General features: G+C 36.6%; 2 protein-coding genes across 4 annotated transcripts in view; one reads left to right on the forward strand and one right to left on the reverse strand.

The window, feature by feature from the left end:
- The window catches only part of tecpr1b (tectonin beta-propeller repeat containing 1b), a 41,102-nt gene extending 27,871 nt beyond the window's left edge, over positions 1 to 13,231 (forward strand). Inside the window, exons 16-25 of one of the 2 annotated variants that reach the window (XM_067376967.1) lie at positions 368 to 446; positions 527 to 623; positions 786 to 865; positions 950 to 1,006; positions 1,619 to 1,793; positions 3,677 to 3,812; positions 8,166 to 8,258; positions 8,717 to 8,823; positions 12,298 to 12,417; positions 12,662 to 13,231. In XM_067376967.1, the coding sequence (XP_067233068.1) occupies positions 368 to 446; positions 527 to 623; positions 786 to 865; positions 950 to 1,006; positions 1,619 to 1,793; positions 3,677 to 3,812; positions 8,166 to 8,258; positions 8,717 to 8,823; positions 12,298 to 12,417; positions 12,662 to 12,781 (1,064 nt within the window). In that variant the 3' untranslated portion in view covers positions 12,782 to 13,231. Of the gene's footprint in view, positions 1 to 367; positions 447 to 526; positions 624 to 785; positions 866 to 949; positions 1,007 to 1,618; positions 1,794 to 3,676; positions 3,813 to 8,165; positions 8,259 to 8,716; positions 8,824 to 12,119; positions 12,418 to 12,661 lie in introns of those variants that run through there. The other variant, XM_067376974.1, reaches the window with a different exon arrangement.
- A 177-nt stretch (positions 13,232 to 13,408) lies between these two features.
- The window catches only part of lmtk2 (lemur tyrosine kinase 2), a 47,561-nt gene continuing 43,114 nt past the window's right edge, over positions 13,409 to 17,855 (reverse strand). For both annotated transcript variants that reach the window (XM_067382682.1, XM_067382681.1), the window contains exons 12-14: positions 17,651 to 17,783; positions 15,807 to 16,061; positions 13,409 to 15,721 (exon numbers count right to left, since the gene is read on the reverse strand). In XM_067382682.1, the coding sequence (XP_067238783.1) occupies positions 15,693 to 15,721; positions 15,807 to 16,061; positions 17,651 to 17,783 (417 nt within the window). In that variant the 3' untranslated portion in view covers positions 13,409 to 15,692. The remainder of the gene's footprint in view (positions 15,722 to 15,806; positions 16,062 to 17,650; positions 17,784 to 17,855) is intronic.

Raw genomic sequence — 17,855 nt, forward strand, 5'->3', positions numbered from 1 at the left:
CCAAAGTATTTGTAGAGACTTGATCGCTTTATACACTGAACAGATTTAATTTAGGCTTTCATTGACATAAAAATTCATCAACACTCACATCAGTTGTGGTGAATGGAACCTCAAGCATGTTTGTGAGAACAATGAAAATCTGTATTTGACATTATTTTGTTAATTGAAATAATGCTGCAATAAAAAAAATATGAAAATATTTGTACAGATTTCATGCACAAATTTGTTGGTGAATGTGAACCAGTGTTTTCTTGTTTTCCCAGTTGTGTTTTCATTTCAAATATGCTTTCATTCAGGATCAGTATGTAAAGTCTTTATTTCTAAGAACAGTTGCTTCTGCCTGATGTTTGAATCTGTCCAATTTCAGGAAATGAAATAAGTGATGTGAGGAACGTGTACATCTATGAGAACCAGCGCTGGAACCCAATGGCGGGATACACAGACAAGTGAGTGTCATTTCATTTAAGCGCTGTGTGGTTGTTTAATGTGGCTTCGGCAAACGCTCTGTGTCTGCTCTCTTCCTCAGGGGTCTTCCAACAGATCGTTATATGTGGAGCGACGCTTCTGGTCTGAGAGAGTGCACTAAAGACAACACCAGCCCTCCCTCACTGCAGTGGACATGGGTACAAAACCACACTATGAGATCATGTCCTGCTGCTTCTTCTCTTAGAAGATTGTGCTCTGCATCCGTAGTATTTATAGTGCAGTGTACTTTTGTGTCTTCCCATTTAGAATATTATTTAGATTTATTGTCTGTGAATGATATCTACATCTCATGCTCACAGGTCTCTGATTGGGCCGTAGACTACAGTGTCTCGGGAGGGACAGATAAAGAGGGCTGGCAGTATGCTGCAGATTTCCCCGTGTATGTTGACTTTTGACATATTAATGAACAGTAGCTAGACTTTTCTATTTCAAACTCATTTTTATATGTTTTATGCTCATATAGGACCTTTCACGGTTATAAGACAATGAAGGATTTTGTGCGGCGCAGACGGTGGGCTAGGTTAGTTCACATTTTTGCTGCTTTTGAACACTGATTATTTGATACACGCATTTACATTAACAGTTTTAGCAATAACATTTTATTTCTCCGTTTGGGCAAAACATTTAAACTACAAACTCCCACAGCAGCCCCTATGGAAGCACATTTCTGCCACATAAGAAAACTATCCTGCTTTTGAAAATCATAATAAAGTCAAAATTATGACATAAAAATGTGAAATTATGAAATAAGTTATAATTATGAGATAAAAAGCCACAATTATGACATAAAAATTTGAAATTATGACAAAAATCCAAAATTATGACATACTGTCATTATAAGATTAAAAAAAAATCGACATTATGACATTATGATTTATTTTATGAGATAAAATTTTTAATCTCACAGTTGATTTGTGTCATAATTTGTACTTTATCTAATAATTATGACTTGGTATGTCATAATTTTTACTTTTTATCATAATTATGATTTATGTCATAATTGTGACTTTTTATGTCATAATGATTTGCCAGAGCATGATTTGTTTTCTCATGTGGCAGAAATTGGCTTCCAGAGCCCCTTTGTATAGGAAAGGATGTAGAAAAGCTATTGCAGATTTTTTCTTTCTCACAGGAAGTGTAAGATCAGCCTTACTGGCCCCTGGCAGAAGGTTGCTCCGATCCCTCTGACTGACGTCACCGTCCTGCCGTGTCTGGCTCAGTGCAGCCTGGAGCAGGTTCCTGTGTGGGCCATCAGTGAGAAGGGAGATGTGCTGTGCCGTCTGGGAGTCACTGCCAACAACCCAGCTGTGAGCGCTAAACCACGTCCCTATCCTAGACACACTCTCACAAAATAGTGCCATTTGTTCACCGACATTTCATTTCATTTGAAAAGGTGAACTCAAGAAATCATATTTTCCTACCTCAGGCCCAAATTAATCACCATAGACACTGAGATACCACCAAATCCTGAATGGCGCGAGTCCCAGAATAGTAAATCCTGGTTGTGTCAGTCCATTTCAGTGTGTCTTGTAAATAAATCTCACATAACTGACAAAATTATTAATAACCCATGACTTTTCTTGGTTAAAATCGATGCAAAATGGTTAATAACCGTCTTAACTAGCAAATACATTATTTAGAGTATTTTTAATATATACAGGCAATATGTTTGTACTTTTTTGAATTATAGAGTATGGCATGGCCAGTAAAAGTGTAAACATAATTAAATGCTGATTTAAAAAAAAAATGCCTCTATGAGCTAGAAGTCTTCTCGAGTCCTAAAATCCGCAAAATCCACAAATTTTTTTAAAAAAAAAAACCCGACCCGAGACAGACCTGATAAAATTAGACCCGAGTCCGACCCGTCCCGACGGTATTTTACGGAAGAAGATTAGGGCCAAGCAATAATAAAAAAAATAAAACCATCTCGAGATTAAAGTTGTTAAATATCGAGAAAAAACTCGTTAAATTTCAAGAAAAAAGTCTAAATAAAATGTTGAGAATAAACTCATTAAATTACGAGAACAAATTTGTTAAATTTCGAGAAAAAAGTTGAGATAAAATGTTGAGAATAAAGTCATTAAATTACGAGAAAAAAGTCGTTAAATTATGAGAACAAATTTGTTGAATTTCGAGAAAAAGTCAAAATAAAATGTTGAGAATAAACTTGTTAAATTACGAGAACAAATTTGTTAAATTTCGAGAAAAAAGTTGAGATAAAATGTTGAGAATAAAATCATTAAATTACGAGAAAAAAGTCGTTAAATTATGAGAACAAATTCGTTAAATTATGAGAAAAATGTCGTTAAATTTCGAGAAAAAAGTCGAGATAAAATGTTGAGAATAAACTCATTAAATTACGAGAAAAAAGTCGTTAAATTATGAGAACAAATTCGTTAAATTATGAGAAAAATGTCGTTAAATTTCGAGAAAAAAGTCGAGATAAAATGTTGAGAATAAACTCATTAAATTACGAGAAAAAAGTCGTTAAATTATGAGAACAAATTCGTTAAATTATGAGGAAAATGTCGTTAAATTTCGAGAAAAAAGTTGAGATAAAATTCGTTCTCATAATTTAATGTTTTTTTTCTTATAATTTAATGAGTTTATTCTCAACATTTTATCTCGACTTTTTTCTCAAAATTTAACAACATTATTCTCATAATTTAACAACTTTAATCTCAAGATGGTTTTATTTTTTTATTATTGCTTGGCCCTAATCCTCTTCCGTAGTATTTAGACTATTTTACTTTCATTTATTTATGTAGTTATACTTTATATTATTATCTGCTCGATGGATACAAGTTATTTCTGAGTTTGGCTTTCAATTGTGACCAGTGGATGGGAAAAATAAACTTGATAGCTTGTCAAAAACCTGCGACCCATGTCTGAGGCACTCTTTGAAGTTTTGGTCCCTTGGGTTTTCGGATCCAAGTGGATCCGTGAAGACCTCTACTCTGAGCAATGTGATGAAAAAAGACTATAATGGTGTAATTCCCTAAAATGTGACCGAAAGAACAAAATCTAATCTTAACAACACCAAACTTTTGAAAATAGTGTTTAATTTAGGGGAGGGACATTTTATTATATCAGTATCCAGAGAATGAATAATATTATAATATCTCTGGCCAGCTCCTCTCTTCTGTTGAGTTGTTGTGGTCCTCTAACCTCTGACTCTGTCAAAGCACAGGGCAACTCCTGGCTCCATGTGGGGACAGACCAGCCCTTCAAGTCCATTTGCATAGGAGGAGGTCACCAGGTGTGGGCCATCGCCAGGGACGGTGCCGTCTTCTACCGGGGCTCTGTGTCTGCCCACAATCCAGCTGGTGAGAGTCACCCTGATGTTGTGTGACGATTTCAACCAGGAAATGATGATTTTGGATTTCGAATTTCAGCAACTTGTTGCAGTTTGATAAATGTGATACTGTGCATTTAGAGTGCTTTGAAATAAGACCTTTTTCATTTTGAATTACATTTCATTGTGATTACAAGTTAAGTCATGATTGACTAAAAATAAAATCTGACAAAAATGGTTTTAAGTGTTGAAAGTGTATGTTGGGACATACACTTGTTCAGATGTTTACTATATAAAAACAAAACATGGCTTTCTAACAAATGATAAAAAATAGGCTGACACTTGTCGCCTTGCTGACATTCAGTACAGCAGCATATTCCATATGACATAGTAAATAAATAATAATTTAGACAGTAACAAGTATTAGTCTTTTAAAGGGGTCCTGTTGACTTTATACTTTTTAAAGCATGAAAACCTATTCTAGAAGACCTCAAAAACAAATCAAGACTTTGAAACAAGGCATAATAATGGCCTCTTTAAAAAAGATAAAGTTACTGTATTCTTGTTGTTTTCAGAAAAATGCCTTATTTATTTAAAGGGTTAGTTCACCCAAAAATGTCATTAATTACTCACCCTCATGTCGTTCTACACCCGTAAAACCTTTGTTAATCTTCAGAACACAAATTAAGATATTTTAGTCAAAATCCGATGGCTCTGTGAGGCCTCCATAGTGAGCAATGACATTTCCTCTCTCAAGATCCATTAATGTACTAAAAACATATTTATATGTTCATGTGAGTACAGTGGTTCAATATTAATATTATAAAGCACGAAAATATTTTTGGAGCACCAAAAAAAACGAAATAACGACTTATTTAGTGATGGCCGATTTCAAAACACTGCTTCATGAGGCATCGGAGCATAATGAATCAGTGTATCGAATCAGCTGTTCGGATCGCCAAAGTCACGTGATTTCAGAAGTTGGCAATTTGACACACGATCTGAATCACTGATTCACTGATCACAAAAGATTCATAACACGCCGATGCTTCCTGAAGCAGTGTTTTGAAATCAGCCATCACTAAATAAGTCGTTATTTTGTTTTTTTGGCGCACCAAAAATATTCTCGTCGCTTTATTATATTAATATTGAACCACTGTACTCACATGAACTGATTTAAATTAGGGATGTCCAGATCCGATCACATGATCGGAAATCGGGCCCGATCATGTGGTTTCAGACTCGATCGGAATCGGACATTACCTCTCGATCAGGACTCGGATATATATGTATTAGGGGTGCAACGGTTCTCGGTAAAAAATCGAACCATACGGTTCTCCACTTACGGACCGCACCTGCACTGCGGTCCATCTCGAATGACGACGCATCTATTGGTTAATATGGTTTGTTTAAAATAGCAACGTGGAGAACAGACAGAGTTCAGATAATGTATGTTTCAGTCGATGGATGCGCAAAACGTTACAACAACGATAATCAAAAAGCGTGGACAAAACAGTCACTCTTTGTAAACTGTTAACTGCGAGTGCCGTCTGCTCTAATGTCCAGTCATTTACGTCGTCATCACCCGGGTGTTGATAGCGTGCGAGCGCAGGTGAGACCTGAACAGCACACGTTGCTGTCTGTATTTAAACTAACTCGTTTAAGCCTTGCTGATTTAAACCTTAAAGAACAAGACGCGAAAGAGAACTCGCGCGCACTGTGAGAAGATTTGTGTGCGCTCATCCGAAGCGCGCACACGCTTATTCCAGTCAGCGCGCAAATACTGAGTTCTCTTTCAAGTCTTGCGCTTCGGCGGCCACATTCATACAAAAATTATGTCAACATGCCCGTCCTAGCGAGTATCCTAGCAAACATAGTCGGTAATGTCTTAAGTGAGCGTATATTAGTCGAGAAAGACAGCGCATGTGGAACAGTATATGTACTGGATCGTGCATGTCTTAAAGGGAAAACAACTATTCCTGCTGCCTGTTTTTAATCTTAAATCAAACAACAAAAAACAAAGAAACCACTCATTGTTCTTGACTGAATAGTTTTTGTAACTTCAATAATGATTAATCTTTATTTATTTTATACAGTAAAGATAATATCCAGTGATATTTTATATTTGATTACTATTTGAAAACTGAATACCTGAAAAACCTGAAAAGCACTGTTCCTGGATCTGTTTTTTCGCTCTTCTTTATTCTTTTTTATGTAGGCTATTAAGTAGGGGAGAGTGGGGACAGTTGCAACGTGTGGCAGTTGCAACATTGCTGATTTATCCAATTAGGAATGAGCTAGAGTCATGACATTCCTACTGCACATGCTCAGTATGCCCCTCCTTCTTTCTGGAAGTTAACAGCTACATGCTAAACCTCCTTATAGGAGAACTGAAATTCAAGGCAAAAAAGTAACTTTTTTTACTACTAGATTTTTTGTCATACTGTCTAAACTGTTTAAGTATTGTTTTTTATAGTTTTATAGTTTGAATGTGCATTTTCTTAGCTCTTAACAGACTTGGGTACAATGTGTTCAAGCTAATGTGTTAGGCTAGCATCACTAGTTTTAAGATGGCTGCCAGGGGGTGGGACAGTTGCAACGCATTGTTGCAACTGTCCCCACATGGTGTTGCAATTGTTCCTCATGACAATAATAATGACAATTAGATAAAAATTTATATAAAAGGCAATTCAGTGGTTTGATAAAGAACATATTTCAATAATCAGGTATCTCCTCTTTGTATTTCAGCAAATTGCTTTTTTAAAAGTCAAACTCTGCAGTGTATCCTACATTTTCTGTTCTGTTTTTTTCAGTATGGACAACTTTTTTTTTTACAGGAAAAGGACAACAGAAAGGGGTGTCCCTCTACCTATTCTGTCCTTAGCTGCTGCTGTAGTAAGCAATGATGGCAGGACAGTGAGGTCACATAACGATAATTGATATGCTTAGCATTTGTTTGACTACGATATCAAACAGCAAATACTGTGTTGCTAATGTTACACAAAACATGTTCCCATTCACCATCTCAGAAAATCAATATCCTTAGAAATGCTTTGAACAACTTTTAAGATATTAAAGGCATACAGTTCATCATCAGAAAATGCGCATATATACTGCATATTAGAGAAATAGCACATATTGTAGCCAAGCTAGAGGTCTGTGCTTGGATATGTTGTGCATATTTTCTTAGTATTTCTTAGCATTTATTCATTTAGTCTCTTTGCTAAACCATGCATCGCTATTAATATGGCTCATGCATAGTGTCTGTGTTTAGAGCAAACCCCTAACTCACTCTAACTGCCTCAAATTATGCATCTTGTTGAGGAATTTATGCTGTCTCATTGCAAATGATCAGATATATGATATTCAGATTTATGATTTTCAAATTGGCTTTGAAGGAGGGACTAGTAAGTAACAACAACAAAAAATACTTTGCAAATGCATAGCAACACACTGGCAAACACCCACATCATGTGCTGGTGAGTTGTGCACATGCAAACAGCTTGCTCTAGTTTTCTTCTTCCGTCAGAACTGCATGAGTTGATGTTATTAGGCAGAAAATCACATTTGAGTTGGGCCTACATAAATCAGTTTGTGGGATTTTGACAAAGGTGTTACATGGTTGTGTACTTGGTTGTTTTTTACTTTAAAAAGTTAACTCAATGAACTCTGGTCTCAAATAAACTAAAAAAAAAGATTTGAAAAATGATGCAGAAGTATGAGTTTTATTACATCTAAATGACTGTTGCAACTGCCCCTCGGTACTGTTGCAACTGTCCCCATATATGGGGACAGTTGCAACATTTTTCAGGGTCCATTTAAGTACAAATTACTTTCATATTATCACATGTACACATGTTGCAACAGTATGGGCAGGTAGGTGACATATATGGGTTTAATATAAATATTTTTTGTCTTTCTAATACAAACAGTCGCTGAGAAACTGAAGGAATTGTAAAAAGTGTTGCAACCGCCCCCACTCTCCCCTATCGGATCGGGACTCGGTATCGGCAGATACTCAAAATCAAATGACTCGGACTCGAGGGCAAAAAAACGTGATCGGGACATCCCTAATTTAAAAATGTTTTTAGTACATCAATGGATCTTGAGAGAGGAAATGTCATTGCTCCCTATGGAGGCCTCACGGAGCCATCGGATTTCAACTAAAATATCTTAATTTGTGTTCTGAAGATTAACAAAGGTCTTACGGGTGTTGAACGACATGAGGGTGAGTAATTAATGACTAAATGAATACATTTTCATTTTTGGGTAAACTAACCCTTTAATGTCATTATTTACACATAAAAGAAATGAAAGGCATACCAATTTTGTTAAATGACTCATTATGATTTATTTTCATTTGTGTATTTCTTTCATTTTTCAGGTGAGTGTTGGTACCACATCCCATCTCCTCCGAGGCAGATGCTGAAACAGGTGTCTGTGGGCAGGACCTCCGTTTATGCTGTGGATGAAAACAGTGAGACAGTTGTTTCCACTCACTTCTTTTGCACATTTTTCTTTGTATGAATTGTTTGGAATACCTGGATGGTCAGCAATATTTGTCAAAATAAGATTTTGATACAACTTCAGCTCTGTTTCCAGTGTGATATATGAATATCAGCCCCAAATATCAGTCTTATCTTCCTTGATTTGTTTTGTCAGTCAAAGGACATTTTTATACAAAGAAGGATTAAAAAGAACCTTTAATTTCCAAGGAACTAGAAGACACTCACTGAATTCAGCATTCAACATCATGACGTCAATGTAACTGTTATTTGAAATGTCTTAACGTTGCATACTTTCAAATACTAAACAGGAAAATAGTAGACGTATACAATGTGCAGTATGCAGTAATCAATATGCTGTTCAAAACATTGTACCACATATAAAGCAGATCTCTCTCCAGTCAAGTCTGAGCTCAGTCTGTTTTTGCAGGTAATCTGTGGTACAGACAGGGTTTGACACCCAGCTATCCTCAGGGTTCTGCATGGGAACTCATCTCCAGTAATGTGTGCAAGGTGACTGTTGGACCACTGGACCAGGTTTGAAACCTTTTACTTATTATTTTCATGTGTTGGCTGACATACTACAGTTCATGTAATGTACTTGATTATAATTTTAACTTTAGTGTTATTCAATATTAAAGTTAATATTTTGTACTAAATTGCAACTTCATCATTAAAAAAAAGTTTAATCATATTTCAAAGACAAAATAATTATGAAATTACAAGTAAAGATGTACATAAGATTAGTTCACTTTCAAATTAAATTTTCCTGATAATGTACTCACCCCCATGCCATCCAAGATATTCATGTCTTTCTTTCTTCAGTCAAAAAGAAATGAAGGTTTTTGATGAAAACATTCCAGGATTATTCTCCTTATAGTGGACTTCAATGGCCTCCAAACAGTTGAAGGTCAAATTAATTTCAGTGCAGCTTCAGAGGGTTTAAACGATACCAGATGAGGAATAAGGGTCTTATCTAGAGAAACCAGTCATTTTCTATTAAAAAAATAAAAAAATAAATAAAAATTATACGTTTTAACCTTAAATGCTCATCTTGAACTAGCTCTCTTCTTCTTCTCTATTTGAAGTGTAGACACTGCTAAGTGTATTACTGCCCTCCACAGGTCAAAGTTTGAACTAATTGTTATATATTTGCACTAGCATATTGTATATGACAATTTAGTTCAAACTTTGACCTGTGGAGGGCAGTAATACACTTAGCAGTGTCTACACTGCTGGAATTCTAAAGAAGGTGAAATTTGAAATTCTGAAATTTTTTAAAGAAATTGAGCGATGGTTTCTCTAGAAAAGTCCCTTATTTCTCGTCTGGGATCACTGTAAACTCTAATTTTGACCTTCAACCATTTGGAGGACACTGAAGTCCACTATAAGGAGAAAAATCCTGGAATGTTTTCATCAAAAACCTTCATTTCTTTTCAACTGATGAAAGAAAGACATGAACATCTTGGATGACATGATGGTGAGTAAATTATCAGGAAATTTGAATTTTAAAGTGAACTAATCCTCTAACTGGGTCAAAAACATTTAATTGCAATTAACATGTCTGAAAACATTATTCAGTTCATATTTAAGTATGTTATTTCTGTAATAAGTACTCTTTTTAAAAGTATGCTAAACTGTACACATGGGAAGGTTTTATAATTGCACTATAGTGTTCCTGAAGCATTCTAGTCAAGGCTTTAGGCCCCGTTACAGTACTGAGACTGCACATGTTAAAGTTACAGTGCACAGCATAAATGAGTACACCCCCTCTGAACAAATACAAAAGATGTATTTTCTTTATGATCACTAATACAATTCATGGAAAGATGGCAAAACTAAAATGTATTAAACATATACATAATAAAAACTGAGAAATATATGTCATTAATAGCCATAAAATGAGTAAATTAGCCAATTTTGTTTAAATTAAGGATACAGAAATGAGTACACCCTAAATTTAATTCAACAAATGTATAATATCCAAGCACTTAGTATGCCCTCCATAATTTTGAATATACTGCTCTGACCCTTCTTGGCACGGAGTGAACAAGTTCATGACAAATCATCACATCTGTCCTGTTTAACTCCTGGATGATGAGCTCCTTAAATGCCCTGATCTTTAATGGGGAGTGTTGCTCACCTCGTCTCTACAGAATCCCCCACAGGTGCTCAAGAGTGTTAAGATTGAGTGAAATGCATGTCTACAGAAGCTTTTTCATCCTCATTGTCAAGTTGAAAAAATGCCCAACAATGCAGGGAATGAGGAACATCTTCTGTTTCAAGTTTGTGTATTAAATTACACAGTGGTGTGTGAATTCATGACAGCGTTGATAAAGCACAACTCCCTCACACCTCCAGCACTCATACATCCCTATATAAGAGCTGTACTACCACTGAACTTTACTGTGGGAACCAGGCACTTCTCACTGTACTCCTCCTCTAGCAACACCAGAACATTTTGGATGCTGTTCGGTCCAAAATGATCTATATTTTATAAATATGGGCTTTGTAAATGGCTAACTGACTTTGTGTTTTTGCTACATTGGGTAGTTCCAGTGAGAACAACCACCATGAATGTAATTTCTGCAGGCTGCATCTTACTCTGAGATAAACAGTCACTCTTTTCATAGCTTTTGCTGGCTCTGAGACAATCGCTTGATATTTCTCCTGCTCTTTGTCTAGCAGAAAAAATCCCTCATCACTAAATGAAAGCTTAAAATGAAGGCCTGATTATTTCAGGGGTCTTGTCACAAGTCCATTGTTTTTGAATTTCTGCGTTACTTTTACTATATTTTCACACTTAAAACAATGATTTGGTAATCCTCTTGTAGCACTGTCCTCTTTTGTGCTAAGAAATAAGTCTCCTAACAGTTCTCTCACAAGTGCTTCCATTGTTGTCAGCATTAAGTCTGAGAATGATTCAGTGGCTATATAACACTTTTAATTGTCAAGAAATTACTTCTCTTTAAATGTTTTGGTTCAACACACTTACCTGTTGTTCAAAAATTGCCCTTAAACTTACACCAGGAAATTTTTTTGTTTTTAGTAACTTTTAAGAGAGTGTACCCATTTTTGCTACACAACATTTTATCACCTAGATAAGAAAATCTAATTTTCCTGAATAATTTTGACATGCTTCTTTGGTAATTGATTAAGCAGACTTGCTGGAACATTATATCTCTAAAGAACCCTAACATGTCTTCTAAGTAATTGAGTAATTGCTGAATTTCAGAAGTTTCAGAGGGGGTGTACTCATTTATGCTGTGCACTGTATGGATCTTCTTATGTCATGCAACTGGGGTTATTTTTCTTCGCTAGTTATTCTTCTAGACAGGCTTGAGAGCTGTTGCCATTTCTTAACTCTTTCCCTGCCGTTGATGTAATTTTTGGACAATTACAACGCTTCCCTGCCATTGACAGAATTTTCTGGCTTTCCGCTATTACGCTTCTTCTAAATGAGTACAAAATCTCCAGATCAAAACACAGGCAAAAAGAAGCAGAAACAAGCATTGCTTTTGTGTAAAAGCAGAGGCTCTTTTAGATATTCATACAATATATTCTGGGGGCCATGAAAGTTTTGTGAAAATTATGAAATATGCTGGCAGCGGCGGGCAAAGAGTTAAAAGTTTTCTGCCTGGTTTAAATCCTACCTATCAGATCGCTACCACTTTGTGTGTATAAATGAAAAGGTATTGGACCTAACAAAAGTTCCACAAGGCTCTATCTTAGGCCCTTTGTTGTTCTCCTTATTCATGCTGCACAGCTCTGTATGCTAGGAACTATTGTTTCCTTTTCTCACTGTTACTTTATACTGCCTTTTCTTGTTATAGAACTAACCTTTCCTCCATCTACACCTTGGAACGCTCCTCCTGAGGTTTACCAGCTCCCTTCCAGATCCAACCCTAACTACCCAAATATGAATAATAACTTGATACTGGTATAAAACAAAGTTTTACTGGTTTGATGGTTGTGAAACTGGAAAGTGGTTGTGATGTTTTATCTGTCCAGGTTTGGATAATTGCTGATAAAGTGGCAGGTTTTCCATTAGAAAGCTCAGGAACTGTATGCCACAGACTGGGAGTGAAGCCCATGCAGCCGAAAGGCCTGAGCTGGGACTTTGGTATCGGGGTAAGTCTTTCCGTCACTGTTCACATGAAGTCTATGCCTGAATTGTGCCTTCCTCTGAAAAGAGTTCCAAAGGCTAACTGAATTGATTAGCATCCAAACAATGAAGAAAAAAAAAAAACCTAGCCTCCCATTTTGAAAATAGTGTAATTTATGCAAGTTACATGAGGTCTAATTTAGACCTAGTGTCAACAGATCTTCACACTAAGTACTAAGTCTCATTTCTTCAACTAATGCACTTACACAGGGCGGCTGGGAGCACCTGTCTGTGAGAGGGAACTCTTTAGAGGCTCAGCGCATGGCACAGCGCAGTCCAATGCCCAGTCGGACTCCGAGTCAGGTGAACGGGAATGCTGTGAGCTGCTAGTCATTTTGCTCACCCGATACCATCCTCATCAACTTCATCATGCTTGAATGCATGTCCCAGCTTGCTGTTCTTGACACCCTTCTTGTCTCTGTGCCCAGTGCCCTTCCAACCAAATGTGACTTTTTTTTTTCTTTCTCTTTTAATTCTACTTGCCTGAATAACAAACTTTCACTTCTGTGAAAATAAGCTTCTGGGTGTGACTGAACTTCTTTTGATTTCTCTACATGTGTTGAATCACCCGACCCACTGATATCACTTTGTTTTGAGCATGTCACATTTTCTTGTTTCTGTAATCTGTAGATGCCCATTTTCTGTTATTGGTTTGATTATATTATTTTAAAATAATATAGTCCACTTACATAATCAGAGACAATGCTGTATATGTGGACACAACTTCCCTATTGTGATCTTTCTTTGGACATGCTTTTTTCTCCAATAAAGATCTGTTAAAAAGCACCAGCTTGTTTCTCTTTGTGAGTTCAAGTACAGAAATAATAATGTTATGTAATAAAAACAGGTTTTCTAAACCCTACCCCATCTGTTCTTGTTCTGACAATCTTTCCCCAAACTCACACCATTGCTTGAACCTGTGAATAAAAAAAGAAAGAAAATAATACAAGACAAGTTCATTTTCATTTAATTCCATAATAAACAGAGCAATTCATTATAAACCATTCCTTCAATGACACTGGGCATGATCATCGTCATCAATATGAAGTAAAAATATCACCATTTTTTAAAATTTACAAGGTTACAAGGACATTATGACCTGCATTTCCCCATTTATTTCATCATTAATTTGTCTTTTTCGATCACTTCTCACCCGTGACGTCACATTTTAGCTTTAAATTACAAAATCAGTCCTCGTACCTATTCCTAACATCATACCCAATTTACAGACAAAATTAAACATTTATATACAGAAGAACAATTCAACATTAAGTTACACTTTAAAGATGTGCAAGATTAAGCAAAGTATACTGTAGAATAAAACCAAAGAATTTCCTTTCATAAAATTTCAATTTGAACTGAAATCGAGTGCTGGTAATACAGATATTCAACAGATCTAAAACATAGAGATAACTGTACTGAATTACAAGGGGATGTAGAAGCTATGAACCCGATTATTCCAGCAATAACCTTTACAAATAATCAGGCTCTAGATAATCTTGAGTGTCGAACCAAAATCAACGTTCTTCCAGATTGAACCAAGGAAATATTCTGTGATGTCGAACGTTCTTCCCTCTGACTGTGTAGTTTCACCTTGATTTGATTTCTACTATATACATCAGTTGATCACGGTCATTGTCAACCCAAGGAAAAAGCATTCTGAGCAGCAAGATTGGCAAATATAAATGATTCAAATGACCCATGACAATTGCCTTTCAGGTCCAATGAATAATACATGCACAAAAAGGAAAAACTAAGTCATTTCCAATCCCTTGAGTGTTTACAAGCTGCTCTTTAAGGTTAACACAGGGGAATCAGAAATTTAAGGAGGTTCTTTTGTTTTTTCTTTTAAACAGTATTCCTATTCAATGCTACAAGCAGCCATCGCCTTCGGAAGTCCAGATAGTTGCTAGCTAGTCTCTCTGCACCACTAGTGCTTTCAGAGTTACTCGCTGAACATGTAGATCAATCTACCGCCAACAATGACAACTTGGTGGTGAATCTCACAAAGAATGTCTTGGGTCACATTTCAATCCAAAATCTAGAGAAATACTGAAAACTTTTTCAACTCGGTAAAACAAAAACTACCATTATAATACAAACACTTTACAATTTAAATATAACATTACTTTTTTCCACATCACAGTAATGAGAATTTGTAGGGGGGGGAGGAATGTGCTCAATTGTCATGAAATAATGCCACAATGAAAAAGTCTTACTGATCCTAGAAATAGGCTTCATTTTCTGGCGAAATACAAGTTCTTGTTACTTTCTTTTGATTTTGAGGTGAAATATGACCTTGATATGTTCTTTGTATTGAATAATAAAACTTGCACAACATAAACCTGAACTAAATTCAGAAAGGATGAAGACGCAGGGCGTCCTCATTTGGGCGGAGAGGCACTGCGATGGCCCATTCAATATACAATCTGCCAAAGCTTCAGCAAAAAGCCCTGATATGCAGCACTCCTTCAGTATTCCTCATGAATAGACTGCAATGACAAAGACTGCTCACTACTTTAAGACTTATTAGCGTCTCGTGTCCGAAACCGCTCAGCTGCTCATATCCTGACTTTTACATTTTTTAATACAAAACATGTCACTGAAACTATGCAAGTTGTCGCTTGGGTGAAAGTGGTTCGTTGCTATGACTGAACAGTCTAAACACTGTACAAAAATATCTATGGAGACCCATACTGACATGAGTGTTGCTTCTATTGGACATCTAATCCATTACACAATCATATAAATAAGCATGTCACACTAGATTTCACATTTAAAAAAAATTAAAATCCAGTGTGTTAAAATAAAAGGCAAGTATTGTACGATTTCAATTGCACAACTGAGTTTGAGTCTATTGGCTCATTAGTGTTTAAGAGAGAGTCCTCTGGTTAAACGATAAATTTCAGCTTCATACTTCTGAAGTAAAATGTGGACACTAAGAAGAAACGCATATGAGCAAATGAAAAAAAAAAAATAAAAGTGAGGCAGGACACTTGGGAAGCGCGTGAAAGTTTCTAAAGCATATGTGAAGCAAAGTTTCTTCCAAATTGCACTGATGAAAAACATTGCAAATTATTTGCAGAATACAGGAAGTCATCACAGGATGCCACCAGCTCAGTTTCTGCAGTCCCCTTCATAACCTCAAATAAATACCAATGCTGCCTGAGAAGCAATCAAAGCCTTCAAAGCAAATATTTCCATCCATTTCTCCAACATTTATACGTGGCCAATAGATTGGTTAATCTTTCTCTCCATCTTCACCACTTCCTGAGAAAGAAAACGAGAAACAAGATTCAGAAGTTCAGATTCTCACTACTGTTTGATCATGTGTGGATGTTTGGGTTCAACTTACCCCCTTGTTCAATGTCAGAGTCTGTGAGGTGGGTGAGGGAGAAGCTAGCGATGCTGGCTGGGGAGATGGAGAAGCGTGAGTAGTTGGAGGGACTGTTCCAGCTCTGCTCCAGGGTGCGGTTCGCAGGGGGTGGCGACAAATACTTAGAAGCTGCTGAGGTCCCACTGGACCGACTGGCAGAATGATCACTGGCTGCTTTTGAAAGAAAATTGGGCTCTGGAGATGGGAAGTCATCATCCCATTCAAATGCACCACCTGTGAAACAAATCCAAAGGTTTAAAGTCTTGGTATTCAACCTGAGGCTTGCAAGTCTCCCATGGCTCTTAGATTACGGTTAACTTCTTTGCACCGAATGCCGGGGAAAAGTGCACAATTTCTTTTTGGTTTTTGAAAATGTCAATTTTAAAACAACTGACCCTTCGCAAAGACCCCCCAAAGAGGACACTGACAACACGTCGACAGACAAGACAGAGCAGGTTACTTATGATATTAAACAAAGTCCCAGCTTTCAAAATGTGTAATTTTTTTTAAGAAATTTGAACAATAAAAACCCTTTTGTGTCATGACGGATTGCTGTAACGACTCAGATCAAGCGGCTCGTGTACCAAGCATTTCTTCCTACTAGTTAATTCATAGCATCAAATAAACATGAATGAACATGTGAAGGTTGATTCAGGATGTTGTTTCAAATGTGGAAAGATGTCAGTACACAACATTTTTCAAGTTCAAGTCCACCGAGGTTAATCTTCTAACTTCTGACTGCTTTGTCGGACAAAATGGCGGATTCGCCGTTATGATTGGTTAGATCGCTTGTCAATCAAACTCCTGCCAAAGAGTCAATTGAATTCACAGAGACACCAAAAATGTTTAAATATTTGGTTTCTGATTGGTTTCAGGTTACGTATCATTGGTTTAATGGGTTCACAGTTAAAACCTAGACCAGTGCTTGCCAACCCCGGTCATGAAGTATCTGCCACACAGCATATTTTGAATGCCTTCTTAATCAAACACACCTGACTGAACTCATTGGCTCATTAGTAGAGACTTCTACCCTGCGTCCCAATGTGCATACTATCCATCATAAATAGTATGTGACAAAAGTGTAAATGTGTCCAAAAGCATAGTATGTTGAAAGAGTATGCCGAAACATCACCGGGTGGTCTACTATTTCTGGTAGATATTTGCAGTGTGGATCCATGTCCACTCTAACGGCTAAAATTGCCCACAACCCATTGTGCTTTGGAGGAGGATTCAGTTCAGAAGTACAAACAAATAAAAAGAACAAGCAGCATGGCGGATGTGCATGAGACCGACAGTTAAGCAGACACCCTTAAAAAAGGGTTTGAGTTACTAATAATCAATATTTAATCTAAAAAAAAGATGTTGTTTGTGTTATATTTACCATGCAAAACATGAATTTTAAAAAAGACACAAATAACACAATAGCAAAGCAGAAATGTTTGGTCACTATTAAATGCATCATGCAAAAAACAGACTTGTAGATCAATGAGCTGCTTGTTTTCTCTCTGACATGGTAGGAAGAATTGTTGAGAATGTTAACTGTGACATGATGTTTGATAGGCTGTTTTATGGTGACAGAATGCAGGTAACTACAGGGGACAATTTTAAGACACGGTAGTATGTCCCAAAACTTGCCGCCTGCTACACACTCAAAATAATACTTTTAGGGCATAGTATAAGAGGAGGAATTGGGGAGAGCACAAGACCTGAAATGGGCGTGTCAGATAATAACATCCAAAAAGTGTACTGTTGGGGGTAGTCCAGGACCACGGATGGGAAACACTGATGTAGAAAATAAAGAAGAAAATTAACACAATCATTACCTTCTTCATCGGTGGAGCTCTCAGAGTTGGTAAATCTATTAAGGTAGTTGGACGAGGACACCGGACTGCAGAAATCAGACAATTGACTACTGGGGTCAAGAGTATGCTCACCAAGTTCCTTTGTTGGAGTTTCCTATTTGGTTGAAAAACAGGGAATCAGGCATAGAAAAAGCCTCTCTTAAAAGCTGTATTTAAAAAGAGTTAA

Source organism: Chanodichthys erythropterus, chromosome 3, assembly GCF_024489055.1.
Source record: "Chanodichthys erythropterus isolate Z2021 chromosome 3, ASM2448905v1, whole genome shotgun sequence".
Lineage (NCBI taxonomy): Eukaryota > Metazoa > Chordata > Actinopteri > Cypriniformes > Xenocyprididae > Chanodichthys > Chanodichthys erythropterus.